We start from the raw sequence: 22,802 nt of genomic DNA, 5'->3' as shown, positions 1-22,802 counted from the left end.
GCTAATATTGTTTATGCTTGAGTGTTTCTTTTCTAAACTGAAGAAATAATGGGAATTACGCTCACCTTCTTCAAGCCATTTAGAGCTTGATCTGATAAAGGCTCCTTTTGCTTTGTCTGAGTATAAACGATCTAATTTATCTTGTAATTTAGCAAGGTTCAATTTATCCTCTTCAGTTAAAGTGTCAGTTTGTTTATTAGATATGTTTTATGTTCAGTGCATACATGAACTTACAGGACAGAAACACAGTATGAGTCCTGTCCGGATAGCATGGATCTCATGCCTCACTGCTCTCCACCACATCAGCTGCCTTAAACATACTGGCCTGGTACTTACTGTAGCGGCTCTTATACTGCCTTTACAGATTAGACAGGCTTCTTCTCTCTGTCTTTAAGTCACTTTTGTTTATTTATATTAGTTTTTATTAATTTTAATTTTATGTATTATGTGTGTTTTTTTCTGTTTTGTTTAATTCTATTGTTCTTAACTAATTTACTGTTCAGCATTTTGGTCCTGTGCTGGGTGCTTTATAAATAAAGTTGTATTGGATTGGTCTGTATTTACTTTTGATTGGGCAATCCTGAAGTTTCTGCTCTCTGATTGGTTTATTTTGGTGTTTAATATTTAAAATCACCGGGGTGTCATCCGTCCAATCCACGCTGAGCCTGTGAAGGCTGAAATGTGTGACAGGTAAATGAACCTGCGATCAGATTATCGATCAGTAGATCGATCCTGTTCGTCTCGTCCAGTTTCCCGTCATTCCGCTGCTGAACGGTTTCCATGGTAACCGTGACCGCGCCGCCGGACGCGCGCCGCCGCGATACGGAGGCGAGACGGTGAGTCACCGACAGAAAACAGCTCCGGTAACCGACGAAGCGACAACAGCAACCGACACACCGGGACGGGTTAGCACGTTAGCATGTTAGCATCCCGCTGCCGCGTGAGCCGGAGGCGCGAAACGGCTACGGACTGTCAATGAGGCTGATGACGGCAACTACCGCAGTGACATCACAGCAACAGACAGCAGCAACAGCATCGCCTACTGCAGGGCAGCGGCAACATCGCCCTACAGTCTGACTGCAGAGCAACTACACGAGAGCAACCGGAGACAGCAGCAACAAACTGACGGCAACTGTGCAGAATTAAACACGTCCTGATTTGTTTCTGCAGCAAACAGCAACTGATCCTACGCCAACATGTTGCTTAAACCTTCTGTCTTCAGCAGGGACTGCAGCAACTAAAACCTACAACATCTGCAGCAGCAGCAACTCCGGCAACCTGGAGTTTATCCAGTTGACATGTGAGCATCAACACGTTGCTTCAGCTTGGGAGACAGACAGCAACTTCATGAAGAGCAACCAGTGACAGAGCTACGATTTCACTCACAGCAACGCAGCCTACCACTACAGCAACTGCCAACAGCAGGTGAGCAACATGCGAGTGGGGGGGGGGGGGGGCGTCTGATAATCAATAATCTGATCAGAAATCAGTGAGCACAGTTGTTCGGGCAGATGTTTGAAAACTATTACAGATCCTGATGACTGATTTTTAAAGCTGCAGCTGGTGCCTACCTGTAGTCATGGTAACAGGTAGCATGTACCTGTAGTACGTGTGTTTGCAGAGCTCATCCTTAAACATCGATCCATCAGAAGATCAAAGAGAATCAATAAACCTCAGCTTAAACTATAGGTGAGTCACATGGTTAATCTCAGTCAGGCAGGACAGGAATCATCAGGTGGTGACATCATCTGGCCATCCAGGTGAGGGAAGGATAAAAAACAAACAAACAAAAAAAAAAACTTACCTGTCTGTGAGGAGGCGGAGCTTGAGCAGAACACTTCACCTGCTGTGAATACTGCTTTGTTATTGGTACAAACAAACACACCTGAGCAGCGTTCAGCACAGATAGAAACAACAGAAGCTCCGGTCCAGCTTTTATTCTGTTCATACTTTATTTTTTCACTTTGATCGGTAAATAACTAATCAATAACTGATCAATGAGAGTGACAGTCTTCGTGCTCTTATTTTAAAAGTAAACGGTTGTTTCTCTCCAGGAGGACGTCTGCTTCTGACTGGACGGATGGACGTCCTTTCAGACTGTCTCGCTGATCAGATGACCTGGACTCAGGTGTGTTTCTACCTGCAGATGAGGAACGCAGAACTGTAGCTCGGTCATAGTTACAGTACTCGACTTGTTTAGTAATCTCTTTCATTGTTTGTCTCAGTCAGGTAACAGCCTCAGTTAAGCCCCACCCAGCACCCACCTCCCCCTCACGTCAGGTGAAGACAACAGTCAGCGAGATGAGCCTGTTGAAGGAGGTGGAGCCAGGACAGGAAATGGAGGGAAAGGTGAGTCTACCCATCATGCATCCCTGCGGTGTCGCAGAGAGAGAGAAAAGATTTATTTAGTGAAGACATTTCGAATAAAGTTTGGAGAGATCGAACAGAGACCGCGATGTGTTCGGGGAGACTTACCTGTTGCTGTGCTGCATTCAGGTGCAGACCTGGGCTCAGTCTCTGGTGTACACGCTGGAGGAACTCGAGTGTAAAATCTGCTATAATCGCTACGACACGCGCAGCCGGAAGCCCAAACTGCTGGGCTGTCTGCACCGAGTCTGCGCCAAGTGTCTGAAGAAGATGGTCGACATGGGTGAGTTCACCTGGCAGGTAGACACACAGCACAGTCAGCTGCTGGATCACGCAGATGCCAGCATGACCGTTACCTGGTCACATCACCTGTTGTATCATGTGATTCCAGGAGAGTCTTCGCCGTCCATAATCAGCTGCCCATTCTGCCGCCACGAGACGTATGTCCCCGACGAAGAGGTGTGGCCTCATTTCCTCCTCTTCGACGGTCAGAGTCTGACAACCTGAACTCACACTGTCTCCTCCCCCTCTTCCTCAGGTGTGGCTGATGGAGGACGACCGGCACATCCTGGCGGTCCTGTCGTGTCAGGATCGTGCTCGGCGAGGAGGTGGAGCAGGAAGTGGCAGCGGTGGGGAGGTAGTGCTAAGTCCCAGCAGTCTGACAGGTAAAAACCTGAGAGTTAGAATGAGATAGTCAGCCAATCACAGCCAGCCGGTAGATTTATCCAATCAGGAATCTCCGCGATAAAGTGACCTGTTTGAGGTGATTGAGCGGTATTCTTCGCCGTCATTGGTCAGCGGTATCCTTTATTGGACACCTTAGATATTGATTACTGGTTGGTGTATCCATAGTTTTCACATGATGTCAGCGCTTGGGAGACACGCCCACCTGGAGGGTAAAAACAGTACTTTGCTCTCCAGCCTTCCTTAAAAAGGAAAATAACAGTGTCTGGAATTTCTCTTGGTAAAGCTCTGCGTCTGTTCCCAGGGGGCGGAGCTGCAGGCAGCGGCGAGGAAGCATCCCACCGCTCCTCGGACTGTCTCGTCATCACCATCATGGAGCTCCCAGAGGAGTCGCCATCCTCAGATTCACTGAGCATGCTCAATGTAGTGGGTCTGTACCATGCTCCCAGTCTGGACTCGCTGCCCTGCAACCTCCCAGGTCAGAAATGCCGTGCCTGGACATCCCGCAGCTTCCCACGCTGCCTGCTGGGGGCACTCTGCCTGGTAAGTACCAGTTTAACCAGTTTGAACATAACTATCTAAATCAGAACCAGTGTAACTGGTGTGTGCGGCTACTCCCCCTGTGTGTGCAGGTGTACTTTAGCTCGCTGCCATTGGGGATCTACCTGCTGATGATTGGTCAGCTATGGCTGGGCGTGGTCCTCGTCAGTCTCGTCCCGTCCACGCTGCTGCTGCTCGTCCTTTATGGCTTCTGTCAGTGTCTCTGCCACGAGCTAATGGAGGCGCTTGCTGCCCGCACGCACTCGCTACCGTGACAACAAAATGTAGCCATAGAAAAGCCTGTAGACTGAGCCATCACACTCTGACATCACTCTGACCCTGCCCTTTGTGAATACCAGCAAGTCCCCCTCACACATCCCCTTGGTGGAAATACGGCCAATCAGTGTTGAACTACGTGATGACATCATCACATATAGGAAGTGGAGACAGTCCTCTCCAGTCAGAAGACATCTGCTGACTAATCAGAGACATGTTACTGTCCTGGGCATGATCATAAAACTGTTTTACCTGCTGATTACAGAACACACCTGTACCTGTATCACCTGTTTATCCCACAGTCACATGACCTGACAGGCTGTTAGCCTAGCTTAACACTTACACTAATCACAGAGGGAAAGTGCTAGCCTAGCTTAGCATGTGTATTTAGCTTTGAAGCTGTGCTTATTCTAAGCTATGCTAACAGTCCCGATGTCCTGTCTGTAAAATGATTCATGAACCCTGTGATGATGATGAGTGTCACTTCCTGTCCGTGTAGTGGGCGGAGCCTTTGGAGAATCAACTGTTTAGTTTTGTGATGAAATAAATAAACATAAGTGACATGAAGTGTTTGAATCATTTCCTGCTGCGAGTTCCTCTCAGGTGAAAGGTTGTCACATGAGTGACACCTTTGGGACCTGTGGGTGGAGTCCCAGGAGCATTTGGGCATCAGCTTGTCGCTGCGTGTTAATTAAAAACACGCTATCCTCAGAGAGAAGAGCAAGAGTGTTTATAGAAACCTGGCAAGAGCTGCTCTCCACCACAGAGGAAGAAGCTGCAGCAGGTACAACTTCTTTCATACAGGTGTTCTATAAAGGCACATCCACAGGTGGGTCATACAGGTGATTTTACATTTACTTGTCTAAGCATCACCCAGATTTAGATATTAAGTTTTAGATGTTTGAACAGCACCTGTCCTACCTCTCTCCTCCCTCCAGGCGGTCGACATAATGAGTCGTTGGCGTCGTTCAGTGGACGAGCTGGCGGCACGGCGGCGACAGCATGAATGTGAGCGCGCTCAGGATGCACTCAGTCGGGTCACTTCATGTTTCCAGCAGCTGGTTGCGTTGGTCGGTAGCTCAGCCGACGGCAGCTTCCTGCGAGATGAGTTGGATGAGACGAGAGCTGTGGCTCACCGGATCTGCAGTGGTAACACCTGTCTGTGGTTCACCTGTCCTTCTCACCTGTGTGTTTCTCGCTGTCTCACGTGTTCACCTGACTCTCATTGCTCCATCTCCCTTATGTGTCTTCAGGGCTGTCCTGCCGGCTGCTGCGCTCGCTTTCAAACTCTGACTTTGCCCCCTCAGGTGTGCAGGACAGGCAGGTTTTGGAGCGTCTGTGGGTTCTCTTCCTGTCAGCATTGGAGCACTTCCTGTATGACCTGCGTAAGGCCTGTGACCTAATTGGGCAGTTCCCCCTGACTGAGCACAGCAACAGGCGCTCGCTGGTCAACACAGGTCAGCTGATTTTAGTTCTGATGTGAGATTGGCTAACTTTGTGTAAAAGATGTCTGTTGTGGCCGAGTCGTGAACCGGTAAATCACCTGCAAGTGTTTTTGCTTGAATGTCTAAATCGAGGAGTACTCGAGTAGGTTTAAGAACAAGTTTTTATTGCAATTCAAGTTGTTCAGTCCAATGAATAGCTTGAAAAGGTACAAAGGTAAGCGGTGAACTGCCAGAGGTTAAAGGTAAGGTTAGCTAAAACTGAAAAAATAATGCACATTTCAGAATTATACATAAAGGCCTTTTTCAAGGAAACACACAACGTGTTAAAATTTTAAAGCTGTTCTGCAGCAATGGAGGCTGGTCAAGCCTTGAAAGCTGGTGCTACTAATTCCTACAGGTGTTCCCACTTTCCTGGATTACTTCCCCCTCTGCATAAAAGCAGTGTTGGAACACACTGATGTACCCTCGTGACCATCAGCTGAACAGTAGTGTGTTGGTACAAAAACGGGGAGAAAAAGGTGATTAACAATGGAAGAGAGACGGAGCATCATAACACTTTTGTCAGTTTTGTCTTTCCAAACTGTGACAGGGAAGAGGTCTGCAGACCCAAAAACACAACTGAACCAGAAGTTTCTGAGAGTTAACAGCTTGATAGGCGGCTCACAGGACAACAGCTTCAAGCACAGAGTAATAGTGGTCGTAGTGAGCAAGTCTCAGTTTTCCCTCACCTCAGTCTCAAACTGTATATTTATTTCTTACTCTTCCTATATTTATTGTTTTTCTTTTGCACTGAATGGAACTGGAGCCTCGTTGTCTCGTCTCTCTATGTACTGTATATCGCAGAGATGACAATGAAGAGAAGACTTCGAGCTGCAGGTTTGACAGGACATCACTAAGATGTCAGAACAAGACAGAGGTTTGGCTGTGCCATGAAACACCGCCATTGTAATACTGCAGACTGGAAGAAGGTTTTATGGACTGATGAGTCATCACGCAGGATCTTTGTACGCTGCCGAGTAGGTAAAGGATGGGTCCACAGTGTGTGGCATCAACTGTCACACATGGAGGAGGACGTGTGATGGTCTGGGGCTGTTTGCTGATCCAGAGTCGGTGACTCGTACAGAGTGAGAGGCTCCCTGAACCAGAACAGCTGCCACAGCATTGTGCAGCACCATGCAGGACCCTCTGGCATGCACCTAGTTGGTCAGGGGTTCATCCTACAGCAAGATAATGACCCATAGCAAAAGTGCCAGAACTACCTCAGGAACAAAGAACAAGATGGTGAGCTTGGAAACATGGAGTGTGCAGCACAGTCTGCAGACTTAAACCCCATCGAGCTGGTTTGAACTGGACAGAAGAGCGAAAGCAAAGCAGCCTACAACGTCCACATTTATGGGAACTTCTGCTACAGATATGGGAGAATATTTGATTTCTATTGTATTCCATTGCCAAAGGAGGCTACTGACGAGTCAAAGTTTACAATACACTTTGGTCTATAAACTGATTCCATTATTTATTCATTTACTTTTTACTCCAATTGCTTATTTGTGCTGCGCTTTCACTTCAGAGTGCAATGAGACATCAAACATTTTTAATGAAAAACTGGAGAAACTTTTAGCTTGTAGTAGAGCTGGGCGATAGAACGATAACGATATGTATCGCGATATAACTTTTTCTCGATAGAAAAATTCAGCTATCGCGATAGACCTCGCCGCTCTTGTCCTCTTAAAAAAAAAAAAAAGAACAGCCAATCCAAATTACGTAGCGCAGAGCTGAACCAATCACAGCCGCGGCGTCACGTTGCGTGACTTGTTACGTACAGCACAAGTGCCAAGCCGCACATGTGTATTTGTTTGGGAAGCAGCCAGCCACCGTACCGCCCGGGTAATGGAGGAAATGAGTGTGCCGACTAGAAAAATCAACCGAGCGTGACCGAAGGTTACCGAAGAGAAAACAGATGATGGTTCCAACGCCGGAGAGATTGTCGAACGGAAGAGCCAGAGAAGTTCCGTAGTGTGAAGGTATTTCGGCTATTTCAAGTCTGACAAAAAACAGAGTAGCGTGCACTGTAAATTGTGCCGAAAGCAAGTCTGGAAATACAATAAACTGGTGCATGCGCTACGTCCACACGTACCCGGGTATTTTTGAAAACGCAGATTCTTCTATGTGTTTGCACCTTTCGTCCAAACGTAAACGGCGTTTTTGGTCACTGAAAGCGAAGATTTTTAAAAACTCAGTTTTTGCATTTAGTGTGGACTAGAAAAACGGAGAAAACGCAGCGTCAAAGGTGTGCGCATTTTTTGACGTCACACTGTGCGCCACGTTATTGTTTCGGTGAAATGAATTTCTACAATACTGTTACTGTTAATTCTACTCTCTGCAGTGTTTAAATGCTTACATATACACACAGTTACTGTCCGTCCACACATACGACTCTGTTCTGCTTCTATGCCGCAGCTTTGTTTACTTTTTCCCACCGAGGCTTCTAGACTTCTGATTGGCCAACATTTCTGCACGGTTAGGAATCTAGCGCCACCTGCTGCTTTGGCATGTTCATAGCAGCGTTTTCCTTCATTTCTCCCTTTATGTGTGGACGGGATTATTTTTTAAAACGAAAACGGAAAATCTCCGTTTTCAAAAATACCCGTGTACGTGTGGACGTAGCCTCAGTCTCTGACTGGAAGCGCTAATTCGTCATTCGGCTTTTGTCAGACTAAAGTAACTGTTACAACTGTTTGAAAAGCTCAGCTATACAACAAGGAGAGATTGAGAATTTCCTTTTAGTTCTCAGTTTCTTTGATATTGACAAAAGTTAGTCAATTTTGTCTGTTCTTCTGTAAAACAAACTAAGATTTATTTTTAGAATTAATATTTTGTTTCTAAGTGGAATTGACAATTTAGTCTGTTTCGTTTGTTCTATTTTGAAACTTAAACGCTTTAGCGGCTGCCTTTTGTGTAGTTTGCAATATTTGCCTTTATTTACCTGAAAAAGTCTCATGTTCCTTAAGTACATCTACCCTGTTGAACTTATTATGGGAAATAAATATTTAAATCAAAACAAGCTGCTGATTATTTCACATTTTACTTGTGAGCAACGGCACATTTAAATCTTACAAATATAGTTATTTGGCTGATATCGTAATAGATATCGTTATCGCCTGAAATGAAAAAAACATATCGTGATATGAAAAAATCTTATATCGCCCAGCTCTAGCTTGTAGTGTATGTGTAACCTGCGCTTTCTTGTCCAATGTAGGAACGTTACCATGGAGACCTCAGGTTTTTTTTTAATAGGCTAACGCGTGTCACAGAGGTTATTTTTCTGCTATAACCGAAAGCTTACCTAATGCTGGGCATACACTGCGATTTTTGTCCCATTTTGGCCAGAGTGTCGCCTTAATCGTGTGTCGTGCGTCGTGTAGTATACATAAGGTAACGAGAAGCGATTAACACACAATCATCAATCATATGGTTGCAAGAAAATCAAACCTGTTTGAAATCCTGTCGCCCCTCGTGAGGGCGTCCCTGCAGCCTCTGTGCACACGCGGAGCAACAGTGCAGCGTGTGATCTGGACACAAGCGATGGAGGCACAACTTGTAGAACTTTGGCTCATCTGAGCCTTTTCGATCTATCGCGACCACACCAACCATGAAAAGAGTTGGATGGAGATCGCTGCTCAATCACAGCTGCCTGATCAATGTTTTTCATTAGCAATTTAGCAAAGTTGATGGTGGTGTGTGAGTGAAAGACAGAGAGGGAGATTTTGTGTTATAAGCCGACGCACAGTGACTGGCAGTGTTGAACCATGACAAGCATTAGTTTTGATTGTCCAGGAACAACACGAGCACGGGGACATCAGATTGTGCTCTTATCGATCCGTTACTGACCCGTTATCGACCTCTTACTGATCTACTTTATGTTGCTCCTCCCCTTTTGTGAGTGTGGACGCTTCATCTCTTTGCTCTTAAATGCTTTGCTTCTTTTATTGATTTTTATGCTGATTTTTTCCCTTTTTTCCGTATGAGCTTACCTGCGATAGCTTCTGGACACTTATAGATCATTAGGACTAAAGTGTTCTTAACAGAAACAGCAACATTTTTATAGTGACCTTATCCTCAGCGCTCCGTGTGTCTGTGGCCTAGACACAGCTGAAGCCTGATTACAGCGTCTGGGCACCGAACAGCCTCAATAGCCTGGAAAGGTGCTAACCGCTAGGCTAACTAGCAACAAGATGCCTTCCCTCTCCACAGATGACTACCACAGCCTCCTGCAGAAGATTGCAGTACTGGAGACAAAAATTCATCGCTTAGAAGTAAACGTGGAGGTAAATGGACTGTGTGGAAATGAAACAACCTTGCCTTTGATTCAAAACAATGGCGATGAGCAAGCTAGTACACAGCTAAGGAGCACAGATAACATGACCAAGAAAGTAGACTCTGTGCATTATTATAAATCCTCAAGTGATAATCCCCCCTTGGACTGTCTTGGTGCAAAACCAAGACATAAATCATGTCTCCTGGAAGGGGGAGGACGTATCACAGGCAGGGCACAGCGAGCTGAAATCTCTGAAACCGACTGGCCTTCACTTCCTACGAGACAGAGAAGCTCTTCTACCCCTGTATACGGGAGGAAACAGGACTGGACAACCGTGAATAGGAAGGTTAACAACAAACCTCCAAAACAACTGAATGTGAAACTGCAGAACAGATTTGCTCCACTATCAAAGGACCCTGGATCGATATCGGACAACCATCCATCTAAAAGCAGCGAAGTAAGGTCTGAAAATCTGTTGAAAAGTAAAAGACCACAGGGAAAGCTAAAGGCTAGGCCTGAAACTCTGATTGTGGGTGACTCTGCCGTAAAGGATGTACAAAGGATGTGCGGTAAGAACACTAAAGTCCTCTGCTTTCCTAACAATATGGTCAACAACCTGAAGGAGAGAATTCTTCAAATTGCAGATGAATATCCAACTGTGACAAACATTGTTCTGCATACAGGGTCAAACGATGTGTCCAAACAACAGTCGGAGGTTCTGAAACGGGACTTTACTGGATTATTAAACACTGTAAACTCTCTGAATGCAGCTGTATTCATCAGTGGACCTGTACCGCCGGTCAGAGGAGGAGACGAGAGATTCAGCAGGTTGTTTACACTGAATAAATGGCTTATATCAGCATGTGCTGACCACTCAGTGCATTTTATCAACAACTTTAATATTTTTTGGGAACGCAGGCATCTGTTTAAAGCAAATGGATTTAATTTTAACAAGTCAGGGGTGAAACTGTTCACCTCCAACTTGTTTTATTCCATACGTCATCCATCCGTGCTTGGTGCCAAGGCTGAGATAAACGAGGAGTTATCTCATAAAGAGGAACAAACAGTACTCCAAGAACAGACAAAGCCCAGCAGAAACCTTGAGGAGGAGCTCCATCTGCCCCCACCCGGGAAGAGCCTCAGAAAGGAGAGACATCCATGGCATCTGAGGAAGAGCCTCAGAAAGGAGAGACATCTGAGGCAAGAAGAGGGGTCCCTATTTGCCTCCAACTCTCTCAACAACACCAACGACCAGGACCAGGGACCACGACCTTCCCCAGTCCCCCAAACCCCTGACAGGCCATCACCCTCCTCCCCCTCCCTTTCTCCCTCCTCCCCACACCTGAAATTCACTGAGGAGATGATGGAGCGGGTCAATGCTGGGCTCAGATCTACCCCCCGGCCCAATCCCTTTTTGTCCCCCATAAACCCCCCACCAGAGCTGCCAAAGGTTCGCCATCGAGCCCCACCCTCAACAGAGCAATCGAAGTCACATTGCCCAGCCTCGCCCCCCTTAGTTCCTCCTTACCACCTTCATGCCCTGTCTCCGCAGTCTGATGTGTGATGTGTGGAGGGTCCGGGCTGCGAGGATTATGGCAGTGGTGACTTTTCCCAGGAGAAGCTGGGACCCTGTTTACTAGAAGGTTTTAAAATCTCTGTACTTTTAGGTGACAGGAGACATGTGGCCTGGTCAAAACACAGAGAAATGCACTCTAAAAGATCTTTGAACATAGTAAACATACCTTGTGTGCCACAGACTGCTCCCAAACACGAGGGGACAAGTAATACCTCTAAAACACTTAAGCTGGCTTTATTAAACGTTAGATCTCTAGCTGGGAAAACATTTTTAATTAATATCAGGCGTGTTTCCAGAACCACTAAAAACTGCTGTAATAAAACCTATACTGAAAAAGGACAATCTTGACAAGACACAAATGAAAAACTACAGGCCGATCTCAAATCTCCCATTTTTAAGTAAGATCATTGAAAAAGCAGTTTCTCAACAGCTCAATTACTTCTTAAAACAGAATAATTGCTACGATGCCTTCCAGTCAGGTTTTAGACAGAACCACAGCACTGAAACCGCTCTGACCAAAGTGTTTAATGACATGTGTCTGAATACAGACAGTGGAAAAATGTCAGTCCTAGTTTTACTGGATCTCAGTGCAGCATTTGATACAGTTGACCACAACATATTACTCAAACGACTGGAGAACTGGACAGGTCTTTCAGGAACTGTACTAAACTGGTTCAAAACATACGTAGAAAACAGGAAATACTTTGTATCAATAGGTAACTTCACATCTGAGCAGACAAGTATCACATGTGGAGTTCCCCAAGGTTCCATCTTGGGACCCCTTCTGTTTAACATCTACATTCTCCCACTGGCACAGATTATAAAGAACAACAAAATAAACTATCACAGCTATGCAGATGACACACAAATATATATCACAATGTCACCAGGAGACCGAGGCCCTGTACAGGCTCTTGGTAAATGCATTGAGGAAATTAATGACTGGTTGTGCCACAATTTTCTCCAACTAAACAAAAACAAAACTGAAGTAATAGTCTTTGGCGCCAAAGAAAAACGATTACAGGTCACCAGAGAACTTCAATCTATACATCTAAAAACCACAAACCAGGCGAGAAATTTGGGTGTAGTGATGGATGCAGACCTAAACTTAGAAAAACACATTAAGACAATAACAAAGTCAGCTTACTATCACCTCAAGAATATATCAAGGATAAAAGATCTGATGTCTCAACAGGACCTGGAAAAACTAGTCCATGCATTCATCTTTAGTAGGCTTGATTACTGTAACAGCATCTTTACAGGTCTACCTAAAAAATCAGTCAGACAACTACAGCTCATTCAGAACTCTGCTGCTCGAGTCCTCACTAAGACCAAAAAAGTGGACCACATCAGTCCAGCTCTGAGGTCTTTACACTGGCTGCCTGTCCGTCAGAGGATAGACTTTAAAGTTCTGATGCTGGTCTATAAAGCTCTGAATGGTTTAGGACCAAAATACATCAATGACCTCCTGACCCAGTATGAACCTTCCAGATCCCTCAGGTCATCTGGATCCGGTCTTTTATCAGTTCCCAGAGTCAGAACCAGACACGGAGACGCTGCATTCAGCTTTTATGCTCCTTATATCTGGAACAAACTCCCAGAAAGCCTCAGATCAGCTGAAACACTCAGTTTATTTAAATCCAGGTTGAAGACTCACCTGTTCTCAGCTGCATTTGAATAAAGCACCAAATCCACACTTTAAGCTTAAATTTCAAAACTTACATTTAACTACTGATTTTATCTGATTTTATCTGTTTTGATTTTATATACTGTTTTGTTTGTTTGTTAATTAGTTTGTTTGTTTGTTTGTTTGTTTTAATCAATTTTAAATCATGCTTTTTATTTGTTTTTGTTTCTAATGTCTCTGTAAAGCACTTTGAATCACCTTGTTGTTGAATTGTGCTATACAAATAAACTTGCCTTGCCTTCATAAATTCCAGGACCTCAGTCACCAAGAAGCTGAACTTACCTGAGGAAGTGTTTTTCTCATCCACCTGACCATCTGTTTCTCACCTGTCCTTCTGAATTTATAGGATGTGTTGATGGCGTGGTGGGCGTGGCAGCTCGGGTGGCCTCAGTCCAGTTGCCATGGCTCACCTCGGAGGTGGAACCAAGCCCAGATCTGACCAATCACATCACAGGACTGGAAACTATGATGAGCGAGATGCAACAGAGGGTGAGGGGAAGCATATGGAACACTTCCTGTTGGACTGTGAGGTTTAACTGTTGCAGAGTCACCTGTCTGCTCTTTAGGTTGCTTTATAAACGGCTGAATTCTGTGCCGCTGCTTTGTTTTTTGTTCTGAGTGTCTCACCGTTGCTCTGCAGGTTCCCGTGGCGTTCTGGTCGGTGGAGGCGACCCAGCCGGCGTGGGCTGAAGCCCGCGGTGAGCCAGATGACCTGGTGGAGAGCCTGGAGGACCTGATGGAGGTTGAGGTCATTGCCGGTTCCAAGAAGACGGCATGCTGTGGGCTGGGCTGCGTCGGGTAGATGTAGATTTAAGTGTTTCCATTAAGATGGGAGAATCGTGTTTTAGAGGAAACAGAAGAAAACCTGGGTTCATTTGTCATTGTGATGTTTAAACAATCAATATTAAATAAGTCTAAATAAAGCTGGCAGATCAATATCTGCAGTGATTAATTATTAACATGTCACAGAAGAAAAATGCCACTGGATGGTTGAACTATCCTTTAGGAGGTGATAGACAGGTACATACTGAGATAAAATACACAATGCATGGATTCACCTGCAGCATAACTACAGGAGGATTCAGGGTCACCTGGTCCAGCCCTAACTATATGCTTTAGCAAAAAGGAAAGTTTGAAGCCTAATCTTGAAAGTAGAGAGTGTCTGTCTCCTGAATCCAAACTGGAAGCTGGTTCCACAGAAGAGGGGCCTGAAAACTGAAGGCAGTCGTCCAGCCTGGAAGTAATAAATGTATGAACTAGTTTTTCAGCGTCACTCTGAGACAGGATATTTCTAACTTTAGAGATGTTGCACAAATGGAAGAAAGCAGTCTTACATATTTGTTTAATATGTGCGTTGAAGGACATGTCCTGGTCAAACATGACTCCAAGGTTCCTCACAGTGTTACTGGAGGCCAAGGTAATGCCATCCAGAGTAAGAATCTGCTTAGAGACCATATTTCTAAGCTTTTCAGGGCCGAGTACAATAACCTCAGTTTGATCTGAATTAAGCAGAAAATGAGCGGCCGTCCAGGTCTTTGTCTTTAAGACATTCCCGCAGTTTAATTTCCATTGTCAATATTATTCAATGAAATTAAGGGCAGTGTCAAAAACACACTGAGACTGAGCTGTGATGTCATCAAGTACTGCCTTTCCAATCAAAGGATGAATTCACTTGCACTCAGGTGAACTATAAAGTGTACTTGAGTATTGATGTCATGATGCAGCAGCAAAGAAGAAAAGAAAAAAAAAAAAGAAAAAAAAAAAAGAAAAGACCCCACCCAAGGCTCCTCCTTTTCCTCCTAGTCTTTCAAAGTAAAACCAGCTTAATTTTGAAAAGAGAAGCCCAGCCTGCATGCGGTGTGTCAGGGGAGGACAGCATATTTCAGCTGCTCAGATCAATAACACACTGTGTTGAATTAAGAACTTTATTGACAAACATAAAAATATGATACAAACACGGAAGACAGACGAACATGAGGAGGCGGAGCTTCAATTTTGGAAGGTCGAGCGTAGATGAGTTCTGAAAGCTGAAAGAAAAAAAAAAAAAAAAAAAAACAACAACCATCAGTCCTGCTTCACGCAGCTGTTAACGTGTTTGCGCACAGCGGGGTGTTTACGTGGTCTCACCTTCCTGGTTGTCCCACAGTTCGGCCGCCACACCATTAAGAGGACTGTCGTTGTTCGGCTCTGAGGAGGAAGCAGAGTGACAGTGAGGTCAGAGGGCAGAGCTTGGACAGTGCTGGGGTGATGACGCATTTACCTCCCAGCAGGCTCTGGATGGACAGCAGGATTGAGCGAACGTCGTAGAGCGCTGACCATTTGTCCTTCAGGATGTCGAGGCAGATGAAGCCGTGCTCGTCTACGTTGGGGTGGAAACATGGTGTGACAAACTTTACGCGTGGGGCCTGGTACGGGTAACCGGCAGGAAACTCCAGAGAGAGGCGGTACCTGAGGCCCTCGTACACCTGAACAGGTAAGACAGAGCAGAATTTAACTTTCTGCTGAGAGCAGAGTAACCCAAATGATCCGTGTGTACATACCGTCCCCTGAGCGCCATCGATGGTTCCAACCCACTTAAACAGATTATCTGACTCTGGGAACGCAGAGATCCCCTTATCACCTGACATCTGCACCAGAGAGAGAGACTGTCACATGACTTCAGGACACATGGAGGGTGTCACATGACCTCAGGTGTTACAGGTTAGAACAGAACACTGATGAAGACTGGACTCACCATGAGCGTCATCAGCTCCTGCTGCAGCCTGCAGACACAAACAGGAAGCTCAGAATCTGCTGCACATGCTCAGTTCAGTCTTTCACTTTTGGCTCAGATTAAGGAGGAGCCTGCCTCCTTTGTTGTTCTGGTGTTTCCTCCTGAACTCAACTCAGCCCTTCATGAAACTGCAGCTCAGACAGGTGCTGTGCAGAGAGGATCAGGTAAACTTGCCCATCTGTATGACTCAGACTGAGGCAACTGTGATACTAAGTTTGCCTGTCACTCCACACCTGTAGGAGCTGCCCCCACCCATCACCTGCTGAACAGCGTCACTTTTAGCCCTTTCACACAAGTACCTACTCAGCACGACTCTAGTAGTTTTCCGTTTCTGGGGTTGTTGGTTTCCCCAGTTGCCGGGTTTTAAATATGGCGGCTTTGATTTTCGTGAAGGACACGCCTTCAGGCCCCATCGATCGACGCTACTGACTAGCCAATGGGTGGCACCCAGTCAGTTGATGTCACATTTTAGGATAGCACGTACTATTAAAAAACAAACAAAACCCCTAAAAACCGAGCCGGTACTAGTGGGACAGGGCCACTGGTGTAATCGAATGGCGGCACAGCACACGGAAACCAAGCGCATCATTGTTTACCAACAGCTGTACTAATAAAGTTTAATAAACCGTGAACAGGAAGTGTACCTGCTAACACCTGTCCGACAGGTAGAGTCAGAAATTGGCACTGAGAGCTGACACAAACACCCAATATGAAAACACACAATAGGAAAAGTCTCTCTCTCACACAAACACACACCGTTTGGACACAGAGCCTCTGGCCGCGCTGCCGCCGCTGTCGCTGCCTTTCAGAGCGGCGGTGCTGGAAGCTGCAGCCGCTGCGGGGTCCATGTTCTGGGAGGCCATGAGCGTTACCGTCCTGTTCTGCTGAATCAGACAAAGTGAGGTTAGAAGGCCCGGGTTCCTCTGCGGCTTACCTCCCGTGTTTCTCCCTCTAAGCTAACAGCAGCTAAACGCTGGCACCGGATCCAGCTCCGAGGACTCGTCTCCAGCTGTATCCGCCTCTCAGGCCACCGTTCGGGTGTTTTACTCAGACCTTACCCCGTTAACAGACGAGGCTCACCTTCACTGTGACGACGTCGTGCTAAAGGTGCTAGCTGTTAGCTCCACCGGTCGGCTAAGCGTTGGCTCTGCGGCTAGCCTGTTTATTACCCAGAGGAGACTATAAACAAACAAAAACTCTTCCCGGTACGGACTCACCGGTTGTCGGTCGGGGTTTGTCGGCCAGAGTACAGCTACTGTCTGTTGGATTCAAACGGAACACGCTCCCGCCCCCGATTTAAACCGACTGTTTCTTACACAGTCGGCCAATCAGCGCCCGACCTTTAAAAACAAGCCAGCTTTGGCTGGCCAATGGCAGGCCTGCCAAGTAAAGGGAGGTGCGTTGTGATTAGGCAGCGTGAACGACGAAATGATCCAAACGTCTTTTAATGCTGACGTCATAACAGAGCCCAACAAGTCAGAAATCGGTTTTAGTAAACAAACAAAATTACATAAATATACATTTGTGTATTCACTTACCTGTCATAATAAATATGCCTGTAAATAAATGTTTTACCTTCTGTTTATGATTACAGCTCTGTTTCAGGATAACTTAAATTAAATATCAGACTGCTGTCTCTTCAAGCCTAGCTTAGTGAAAGGTGACCACCAGATGATGTCACGCGGAGGCTCTGACAGCACAGATCCACAGTGAGAATGATGTAATAGCTCAGTTAAACTTTGGTGGGAACCACTCGGAGAGTTTCCATCAGAAAATGAAATGCTGTTAGCTCGCAGGTGATACAGCTGTCTTCATTAAAGATGAGTTCAAAACAAAGATGATAAACTGCATTAATGCTTTCTCTGGAGTATCAGGTCTGACTTTAAACATGAAAATGTGTCCTGTTCCTGTCGGAGAGGCTTGTGTCCTTACAGAAGGTTTTCCTGTCAAAGAACAGATGACTTATTTGGGAACTAACATCTGTCGAGATCAGTCTGAGAGGGTCATTTCTAATTTCCAGCATTTAAATCCAAAAATGAAAAACAGATTTGATCTGTGGCTCATGAGCGATCGATCACTGATCCTTTTATCTTAAACAGGGATATTCACACTCAGTGTATCCTGCAAAAGTAAAAATGTTCCTAAATCATTCGTAGAACAGTCGATGCTGCACTTTATTACTTTGTGTGGGAAAACAGAAATAAATCAATATTATATAAGGATCCAAAATAATATTAATGATGTGTCCCAGCTAGTGAAGGTAAAAAGGTCATTTTCTTCCATATCCTGTGTTTGTGAGGACCTGTGATGTTCCCGTATCTGTAAGAGAACACAGTACAGTGTTTCATGATGACACAAATGGACCAAATATACAGACAGCACTGAATAAAGATGTTCTCAGAGATGCCATTAATATACTGGATAAAACATATATGATTCATTGTCCTGTAACCCCTCACTGTCAGTTTTACTGGAACAGTAACTTTATGAATATTAATGAGCCATTGATATGGACTTACAATAAGAAGTATTTAATCACCAACAAGGTCGAATAACAAACCAATTTATTAAAACTATAGAAATGATCTGGATGAATCTTGTACTGTAAAACTGTCAAACAGTCAGTGAAACAATTCCACATCTTTTTGAATGATGTATTTCATTTTTTAACACATACACTACATTTAATGTTTTCTTTTTATTTTCATTGTCTGTGGAGGTTCTCAGTCATCCAGGTCATTGTAGTCTAAGGAGCTTGGAAAGAAAAGCGTCTGGACTTCTTTATGTTGCTTGAAGGCGTTTCACCTCTCATCCGAGAAGCTTCTTTAGATCTTGGGTCAAATGGTGGAGAGTCCCAGATCTCAGGCTCGTCATTGATCAGTTTACAGAGTAGCCGCTCAGAAAGCAGAGCAGATGTCCTAGCAGAGGTTCAGCAACACTTCACAGAATACACATGACGGGACTTACAGGCGTGTTTTTATGGATTCCAGCTCACTGTGGGGTCAGAGCAAATGAAATGGTAGATAGAGCTGCAAAGGAAGCCACAAAACACGGGATAGTCGACCTGGGTATTAGCTAGACAGAGATAAAGAGTATGGTAAGGCAAGAAATGAAGAAAAGATGGCAAAACAGTGGGAGGAGGAAAAGAGGGGACGTGATTGGATGAAATCCAAAGGAGGGAAGGAGAAATGAGGAGCTCAGAAAGGAGTAGGAGAGAGGAGGTGGCCATATCGAGAATAAGATTAGAACATACTGGTTTGAACACTACACTATTCATGATAGGGAAACATAATACAGGGAAATGTGACGACAGTGGAGAAGAGGAAACGATAGAACATGTTATATTCGGGTGTCAGAAATATCAGGTGGAGAGAAGACAACTGACCCAAAACGTCAGCGAATAGGGGTTTGGGTTTTTTTGAGCGACGCTCCAGTCCCCACTCCACACCAGTTGGAGGCGGTAATGCACCATTCAGTTGTTTGCCAACCGACAATAAAATTTAGAGGAAGCAGCAGCAGCAGCAGCAGCGAACAGGTAAGATGAACGCGCCTCCCGCTTTCGAGTCGTTCCTGCTGTTCGAAGGGGAGAAAAAGATCAGCATCAGCAAGGACACCAAAGTCCCGAACGCCTGCCTGTTCACCCTGAACAAGGAGGACCACACGCTGGGCAACATCATCCGAGCGTAAGGCCCTGAGACACGGCCGCAAAGGCATCACACCGCTACATCCAGGCTAACTAACAACAGCCCGCTAAAGTCATCCGAGCGTAAGGGTCCCAGACCCGGCTTCACAGCTGGCTAAGTTGAGGCTAACAGCCAGACAAACGCTAAGCAGCGGCTCAGAGACAGATGCTAGCACGCAGCCTGCAGGTGGTTCCGTCTTACAGGTAGCTAGGAGGTTTTTTCAGAAAACCAGAACATAGTCTTGTAATATTTGATCTCTGCTTGCTTTTTGTTTTTTAATAAACCATGACATGCTGCTGATGGGAAACAGGTCTTAGTGTAAGCCACCATAGGCGGCTGTCCCAGTGCCTGATCATAAAGTCAGCAAAGTTAATGAACTGATCCTCAAATATTCTTCCTGTGAGCTGCACACACATCATTCACACTAATCTGCTCATCCTTACAGTCTGTCCACCAATCAAATGACTTTCTGTGTGTGTGTGTGTGTGTGTGTGTGTGTGTGTGTGTGTGGTCAGTCAGCTGCTGAAGGACCCTCAGGTTCTGTTTGCTGGTTATAAAGTTCCTCATCCTCTGGAGCACAAGATCGTCATCAGAGTGCAGACCACACCTGACTACAGCCCACAGGTAACACGCACACACCTGTGGGATATTCCAGGAAGTATGTTCATCAGACTCTGAGTTTCCTGTTCCAGAAGGGTGATTGGTTAGTTCATTCAGCTCTGAGCGTGTTCCCACTGGGTTATGTGCATACTATTACAGACGTCTCAGCTTCTACAGGATCAGGATGTATCAGGATAGTTTTGAAAGAATGACACATTTTAAATCAGGAATGCAGATCAGAGCAGAGCTGTGAGCGGATCCAGATGGGATCAGCTGGGACATGACCAAGCAGACCTGGATCTGGGATTTATCCGATCTGAATCCCTGATCAAAAATCTGTTTGGATCCGTCCTGCTGTGCAAGTGGACTTGGTTTGCTGATCCGTCACGGAGCCCATGTTCTGGCTGATCTGGTTCTGGGTCGACCTGCCGAGGCTGACTCAGGTGATTTTCAGTGGAAAATCTGCCGAGGCTCATTTTGACTTTAAATGACCGAACCTCAATCTGATTACATTTCAATGTGAAATGTAATCAGATTACAATCAGACTGTCTGCAGTGACTTTAAACACATTTAGTTCAGCTTTAGTTTTAAAGCCATCTCAGCCTGAACTTCACTCGAATAAGATCCATTTATCCATCAGAGTGATTGATTATAATAAGTGTTACCATGGTAACTGCCTTTCTGGAACAGCAAACCCGAGTTTCCCTCATAAACTAAACTTGCTTCTTGGAACACACTTCTGATTACAGCTCTTAGTTACAGGAAGTGAAATTAAATGACAGGAAATGATGTCGTTCCTGACAGGAAGCGTTCACGAACGCTATCACTGACCTGATCAGCGAGCTGTCACTGCTGGAGGAACGCTTCAGAGTCGCCATCAAAGACAAACAGGAAGGCATAGAGTGACCCCGCCCCATCATGATGTCACTTCCAGTTACCTGTCCTCTGTTTGTCTTCTGTTTCTTTTAAATAAAGCCTGTGATGCCATATCCTGATGAGTGTGTGTGACATACCTGTAGCTCAGGCGGTGGCTGTTTGCAGCTGATTGAAGTTTAAAGTGCTGGTCAACATTTTCCTGTGTTTGCTTTAACAGATCATTAGACAGAACTGTTTGCAAACAATAACAGAAAGAAGAAATACTCTGATCATTGTCACCCTTCCAAAAACAGCTTTTCCTTCATCTACAGCACAAACCTGCTGTGCAGTGACCTGATTAGCTCAAAGCTCCAGTTCAGTTTTTTTCATATATAAGTATATTTACTTAGGAAAATGAAGACAGGTTAATTGTATTTCGGTAAGTGCAAGTACTGTGTTGTTTTCTTTTTTCAATGAAAATATTTGCAAAAAAAAAGCTCCGGTTCATACTGAGTTTACCAGTTTATAATTTATATTTGCGTTCGAGTTATGAAAATGATTAATTAAATATGTTTTCATAGAAGAAGTCCAACTCTTCCCACTCAGGTTTTATTTATTTACTTTTTAGGTCAATTGTGTTTATACTTTATGTCAAAATGAAAAAAATAACTATAAAGTGAAACATGAGGTTGTGCTGAAAAGAATGATAGCAAGGCAAGGAAAAACAGTCAAGGTGAAATCAAAGCAGTCAAAGACGGGCAGTTATTCATGCGACGCAGAGGGTGAAGAATATAATCCACCCACTGTTATCATCTTCAATGCCCTGTACCAACACAGAGCAGCTACCTGAACGCTGCTCCAACAAAGGTCGATCTTCTTGTTAATAACTTTACCTCCTCACTACGTACGACTGTGGATACTGTCGCTCCTGTGAAAACTAAGGTCTCAAATCAGAAGTACCTGACTCCGTGGTTTAATTCTCAAACACGTAGCCTAAAGCAGATGACTCGTAAGCTGGAGAGGAAATGGCGTGTCACAAATTTAGAAGATTCAGTTTTGTTTATGTAGCACCAAATCACAACAGTCGCCTCAAGGCGATATTGTAGAGACCCTGCAGAGAAAAACCCTACAATCATATGACCCCCTACGAGCAGCACTTTGGCAACAGTGGGAAGGAAAAACTCCCTTTTAACAGGAAGAAACCTCCAGCAGAACCAGGCTCAGGGAGGGGCGGGGCCATCTGCTGCGAGAGAAGGAAGACAGGATAAAGACATGCTGTGGAAGAGAGACAGAGGTTAATAATAACTATTTAATGCAAAGTGTCTGTTAGCATTTTAGCTCCTGAAATGTTCTCAGGTGTTCTCAGGTTAGTTCGAGGAGGGTTTTTGGCTCACTGGTGCAGTTATGGTGCAGTCGTTGTGTGGAAACTTTCAGACCTGAATGAGAGTCCGGATTTGTTCTTGAGGTTCCTTAGTAAGTCCAACTGATTGAGAGGAGGGATCAACCTGCAGACACAAATTTCACGAATAACAAGTGTGATTCAGCAGAGTGTGATTCAGGTCTATTAACACATAGTGAGTGAAGAAGAAACACCCAGTGCACCATGGGAATCCCCCAGCAGTCTACACCTATTGCAGCATAATTAAGGGAGGATTCAGGGTCACCTGATCCAGACATAACTACTTTAGCAAAAAATAAACCGTTTCTCTGCGGATGATCAGTTTTCCACTTCCTGTTCCTTCTGGTCAGTTCAGATCTGCTACAGTACACTCGTATGTCTGTGTGACTAAACCGAGTCTTTACAGAACAGTGTGTCTGGGTCACTTCTTTCTCCAGTCTCTATATATTTTTTGTGTTTTTAATTGTTGCTAGCATTTTTCCCAGTTGTGCATCCCAGAGTTCTAGTTTAGTGTTAGTTTTTCCATTTTAAGATGTTCTTGATGATCTCAAAGTATTGATCATTTGTTTGTGGCTCCACCTTTTCCAAGAGATTTTAAAAA

At 45.0% G+C, this 22,802-nt stretch overlaps 5 protein-coding genes and 1 long non-coding RNA gene across 13 annotated transcripts; 4 read left to right on the top strand and 2 right to left on the bottom strand.

Annotated features, from left to right (window-relative positions):
* The first annotated feature begins 282 nt into the window (after positions 1-282).
* LOC146670704 (E3 ubiquitin-protein ligase RNF182) lies at positions 283-4,416 on the top strand. Of its 3 annotated transcripts, none has more exons than XM_085407749.1 (9): positions 283-1,134; positions 1,226-1,425; positions 2,055-2,128; positions 2,226-2,349; positions 2,497-2,650; positions 2,759-2,826; positions 2,906-3,032; positions 3,356-3,594; positions 3,684-4,416. In XM_085407749.1, exons 4-9 carry the CDS (start codon positions 2,302-2,304, stop codon positions 3,864-3,866), a joined length of 819 nt encoding a protein of 272 aa, XP_085263875.1. In that variant the 5' UTR covers positions 283-1,134; positions 1,226-1,425; positions 2,055-2,128; positions 2,226-2,301; the 3' UTR covers positions 3,867-4,416. The 3 variants fall into 3 exon arrangements, with proteins under 3 accessions (XP_085263875.1, XP_085263874.1, XP_085263876.1); XM_085407748.1 differs by having other exon boundaries at positions 1,223-1,425; XM_085407750.1 differs by lacking the exons at positions 283-1,134; positions 1,226-1,425 and adding an exon at positions 1,871-1,971.
* LOC146670705 (uncharacterized) lies at positions 1,978-2,865 on the bottom strand. 2 transcript variants are annotated; one of them, XR_014911833.1, is made up of 4 exons: positions 2,737-2,865; positions 2,476-2,660; positions 2,265-2,372; positions 1,978-2,140 (listed from the first exon to the last, which is right to left on the bottom strand). It is a non-coding gene; the product is annotated as an uncharacterized LOC146670705 (long non-coding RNA). The 2 variants fall into 2 exon arrangements; XR_014911834.1 differs by having other exon boundaries at positions 2,476-2,628; positions 2,737-2,853.
* A 184-nt stretch (positions 4,417-4,600) lies between the features above and the next one.
* On the top strand, positions 4,601-13,923 carry LOC146670702 (regulator of G protein signaling 9-binding protein). The gene is made up of 4 exons (XM_085407756.1): positions 4,601-5,016; positions 5,121-5,324; positions 13,237-13,379; positions 13,531-13,923. Exons 1-4 carry the CDS (start codon positions 4,818-4,820, stop codon positions 13,690-13,692), a joined length of 708 nt encoding a protein of 235 aa, XP_085263882.1. The 5' UTR covers positions 4,601-4,817; the 3' UTR covers positions 13,693-13,923.
* Positions 8,390-13,305, top strand: LOC146670703 (uncharacterized). The gene is made up of 2 exons (XM_085407747.1): positions 8,390-10,196; positions 10,311-13,305. The coding sequence occupies exons 1-2, from the start codon at positions 9,545-9,547 to the stop codon at positions 11,189-11,191; spliced, it is 1,533 nt and encodes a 510-aa protein (XP_085263873.1). The 5' UTR covers positions 8,390-9,544; the 3' UTR covers positions 11,192-13,305.
* An 878-nt stretch (positions 13,924-14,801) lies between the features above and the next one.
* LOC146670701 (ubiquitin-conjugating enzyme E2 C-like) lies at positions 14,802-17,020 on the bottom strand. 5 transcript variants are annotated; one of them, XM_085407752.1, is made up of 7 exons: positions 16,881-17,020; positions 16,420-16,544; positions 15,625-15,652; positions 15,431-15,517; positions 15,151-15,355; positions 15,018-15,077; positions 14,802-14,917 (listed from the first exon to the last, which is right to left on the bottom strand). In XM_085407752.1, exons 2-7 carry the CDS (start codon positions 16,524-16,526, stop codon positions 14,880-14,882), a joined length of 525 nt encoding a protein of 174 aa, XP_085263878.1. In that variant the 5' UTR covers positions 16,527-16,544; positions 16,881-17,020; the 3' UTR covers positions 14,802-14,879. The 5 variants fall into 5 exon arrangements, with proteins under 5 accessions (XP_085263878.1, XP_085263881.1, XP_085263880.1 ...); XM_085407755.1 differs by having other exon boundaries at positions 16,420-16,547; positions 16,881-16,947; XM_085407754.1 differs by having other exon boundaries at positions 16,722-16,935.
* A 2,135-nt stretch (positions 17,021-19,155) lies between these two features.
* On the top strand, positions 19,156-20,936 carry polr2j (RNA polymerase II subunit J). The gene is made up of 3 exons (XM_085408059.1): positions 19,156-19,346; positions 19,862-19,970; positions 20,752-20,936. Exons 1-3 carry the CDS (start codon positions 19,204-19,206, stop codon positions 20,851-20,853), a joined length of 354 nt encoding a protein of 117 aa, XP_085264185.1. The 5' UTR covers positions 19,156-19,203; the 3' UTR covers positions 20,854-20,936.
* Positions 20,937-22,802: the final 1,866 nt, after the last annotated feature.

The sequence above is a fragment of the Rhamphochromis longiceps genome, linkage group LG5, assembly GCF_057381845.1.
Source record: "Rhamphochromis longiceps isolate RC_006_pf linkage group LG5, R_longiceps_female_GT1.1, whole genome shotgun sequence".
NCBI lineage: Eukaryota > Metazoa > Chordata > Actinopteri > Cichliformes > Cichlidae > Rhamphochromis > Rhamphochromis longiceps.
The sequence above is the reverse complement of the archived record's forward strand: the minus strand, read 5'-3'. Positions and strand labels throughout refer to the sequence as shown.